Source organism: Chinchilla lanigera, unplaced genomic scaffold (genome assembly GCF_000276665.1).
Source record: "Chinchilla lanigera isolate Chin_1 unplaced genomic scaffold, ChiLan1.0 scaffold00009, whole genome shotgun sequence".
NCBI classification, from domain to species: Eukaryota; Metazoa; Chordata; class Mammalia; order Rodentia; family Chinchillidae; genus Chinchilla; species Chinchilla lanigera.
Window position 1 is genome coordinate 16400342 of NW_004955410.1, and position 3770 is coordinate 16404111.

Here is a 3770-nt window from a genome sequence, read left to right on the forward strand (position 1 = left end):
GGGTGGGCCGGAAGGAATGGGCGTGGCCGGAGTCGGAGTCCAAGGTTTCCAGCGCAGCAACTGCCAGAGCTGCGTGGAGGTCTGAGCAGAGCGGACGTGGGGCGCTTCCCTCCCACGGGAAACGCCTGCCAATGCTTCCTCACTGGGACGCAGACTCCGCTTTTGGAGGTGAGAGCGTTTTTATTTTAGGAGGTGGGGTGGGGCGTGTAATAGCGATCTTGAGTCTGCTGTTAAACATGTGGGACTAGATTCTCCAAGGTGAGATTACCTTCTGTGAGTTTTCAGCCAGAAATTAAAAAAAAAAAAAAAAATAAGTGGGAAGGTTGGACCTCGGTGGTAACAGTGACCTGCACCGAATCCGGGCGACTGGGTTGTCTTCAGAATGAGGTCTCTTGAGGTTTGGCGACCTAGGGCAGTATACAGAAGTACACAGTGTAACGATTTGAGTGAGTCAGAGAATTTGGGTTGCAGTTATTCCAGCGTTTGTCTTTTATTGTGTACGTTTCATATCTCAGGTGGTTTGTTTACTGAAGCAAGTTTTATCAAGCTCCTCGTGTTGCTCTTTTAGGAAAAATAGAGCAGACTTGCTTTAGTGTATTATTTCACAAGAATAACTTACCCATTTCTTCCCCAGCTGTCTTGTAGCTGGATCAGCAAGGAGGAGAAATTCTAAAGCAGTCAGAAGAAAGTGTTTCGGTTTGTGACACTTACTTGCCCCTGGAAATGGGGAATGGACTGTCAGACCAGACGTCTATCCTGTCCAGCCTGCCTTCCTTTCAGTCTTACCACATTGTTATCCTGGGTTTGGACTGTGCTGGAAAAACAACAGTCTTATACAGGTTGCAGTTCAACGAATTTGTAAATACTGTACCTACCAAAGGATTTAACACTGAGAAAATCAAGGTAACTTTGGGAAATTCTAAAACAGTCACTTTTCACTTCTGGGATGTAGGTGGTCAAGAGAAGTTAAGGCCCCTATGGAAGTCTTACACCAGATGCACAGATGGCATAGTGTTTGTTGTGGACTCGGTTGATGTTGAAAGGATGGAAGAAGCCAAAACTGAACTTCATAAAATAACTAGGATATCTGAAAACCAAGGAGTCCCTGTACTTATAATTGCTAACAAACAAGATCTGAGGAACTCCCTGTCTCTCACAGAAATTGAGAAATTGTTAGCAATGGGTGAATTGAGCTCATCAACTCCTTGGCATTTGCAGCCCACGTGTGCAATCATAGGAGATGGACTAAAAGAAGGACTGGAGAAACTGCATGATATGATAATTAAAAGAAGAAAAATGTTGCGGCAACAGAAGAAGAAAAGATGAATATTGCTGCCTTTTATATCTGTGTGGAGTAGGTTTCCTCTGGTATGATTTTGACAAACGCAAGAGTGTCTGCAGCCCGGGTTGCCTGTTTGCCCTCCTGGGTGCTGTTAAAGCTTTGTTTTGTTGAATAGTCAGATGCCCAACTCCGTTTCCTTGTGGAAGATGAGCAAATGCAGTGCTTCTTCAAGAGGTCTCTTCTCCCTACCCCATGTCTTCTGGTACTACCACTTTGGGAAGGCAAGCAAGCATAGTAGATTGACCAGAAAACAGTTGTGGAAATTTGATCTGAAGTTAATGAAATAAAACTTTGCAGAGTGTCTGTTAGTGTTTTGTGCTTGTATCTTTTAGGGGGAAGCCTTTTCAGAAAAATTGCCTACAAGGCTTTGTATGTTAAGATAAAATGCTGATGAATGGAAATGTTAAGGTAGATTAACACACACACACACACACACACACATTGATCTGTATTGATTGTGCTGGGACAAGAGGAAGTGTTTACTTTTTTAAGTTTTGGCTGGATAGTTTTTAGCCTTTTCTGGAATCAATGCTGTCTCTTAATTCTAGACAATGTTTTTTTCTAAAGTTGGTCTAACATTAATAAAAATAAGGTGTTTGAGGTGTCTTCAAGTGCATGGACTAGTTTTGACACAGCATGTTTTGGTGTGTAGTTTACTTTTTAGAAATAGCTATGCATCTTCCTATACAGTTTTAAAACATTTTTGGGATTTGGGGCTAATATAGAAATGGTTGTCAGAAGCACTTTCACATGAAGAACTTAAAATCTACTTGACTCTTGTATAGTAAAGATGGGCATGTAGATTAATTCTAAATACATATGCTTGGATATATATGGATTTATGAAGAAAGCAATTGTTAAATTCAGTCAAGAGGCTATAATTAGAATAAATACATAATCTCTAGTTAAAAGACATTTGTTAATATTTGCTGGCTGAAAACAGATGTGTTTTTCATATATTTTTGTAGTATTTTGGGAGGAGCAAAAGCTTTACAAAACAACACCCGATATGCTGTGGAATGAAAATACAAGATGCCTATATGCGTTCTGAGCTTTAATTTTTTTGTTTACCAGCTGAACAGTATTACTAGGCCTGTGCAGTCCTGATTATGGGAAGAAATGATACAGTACTGCAGATAAGAAATATGATTATAGAACGTGAAGGGGGAAGTAGGAAAGCTGTTTTATGAAGATTCACTGGTGCTGTTTCCATTGTAATAAACATAAAACTTTACAAGGAGGAAAGATCTTTATTTAATTCTTCCAGGGAGAAATTTAATTCCAGTATTCCTATATTGGCAAATATATATTTATTTCCTATTTGTAAAGCCAACAGCTGTTTATCCTGAAGTCACCAAGAGAAATGCACTTTGCTAGCAGGTTTTGGGTTTTTATCTTTGGTTTAGGTTTAAGTTTTGGGTTCTTTTGGTTTTCCAATGGCACAATTTAAAATTTTGGAAACTTGGTTCTTGTTACACACAAAATAAAGTAGCTTCCTGTGGAGCTTTCATGTTAAATGTACTTGCACTAGTAATGATTATTTAGAATGTTATATTTATAGAAATGTGGATAATAACTACCAATAAACTACTTGAGGTATTAGGATAACAGTGTTTGACTTTGAGTGTGTATGTATTTCTACTTTTGCTGATGCTTTTCAATATATGTATTAAAACAACTTTGACCAGGTGAGCTAGTTTTATAATAGTTTGTATTTTCTCAGGTGACACAGACATCAGTCTGTTGCCTGCCTAAACTTTTTACTTGCTCTATAAATTAGTTCTTTGTTGACTGTCTTGAAAATCTGTATTGACCCTTACTTTCTAGCCTAATAATGTGATTAGCAAACCCATGAATTTTTAGTATTTAGTGAAAAAAGAAAAATAGTGGCATGAATGTTGTATGTTTTTATTTATGAAAGAAGTTTAACTATAAAATTTACAAGAGTTTTCAATTGGTATCACATTCTCCACCTATTCTAGGTGTGAATACCATAGGCTAATAAAGGGTCTCAAAATATATCCTAAAAGAGTTGTTTAGGTAATACTTTTACGTATACTGCAGTTTGTTTTTTAAATGTACACCTTTCCTCAAGTCAGTCTCTCTCTCCTTATGTGTGTTTTTGTGTGTGTACATGTATGTGTGGTAGTGTTTGAAGGTTCTGTTCAGTAGTTCCGTCATTAATACAAACTGATTTCATCAGTGATGGTAGAAAATGCAAAAAAGTTTATTCAAATTATAATATAAAAACCAATATTTAGCCAATACCCCTTAGAATCTTGGCATGCTGTCACTGGATGGACTGAAGGGAGGCCTCTGGAGGTTTAAGTTTTACTTTTAAATTTAGAACGTTCTGGAAATGGATAGTGGTGGTGTGGAATAGTGAGATGTTTAAATGAAGCCTTTGTGTGAATCAGTACAGGATGCC

The 3770-nt window shown here is 37.9% G+C and overlaps 1 protein-coding gene across 1 annotated transcript; it reads left to right on the forward strand.

The window, feature by feature from the left end:
• Arl4a (ADP-ribosylation factor-like 4A) lies at window positions 1-2859 on the forward strand (the record flags this gene model as incomplete). Its single annotated transcript, XM_005377323.2, is given in 2 exon segments — window positions 1-168; window positions 635-2859. A coding segment is annotated over 1 exon segment (603 nt). The 3' UTR covers window positions 1327-2859.
• Between the last annotated feature and the right edge of the window lie 911 nt (window positions 2860-3770).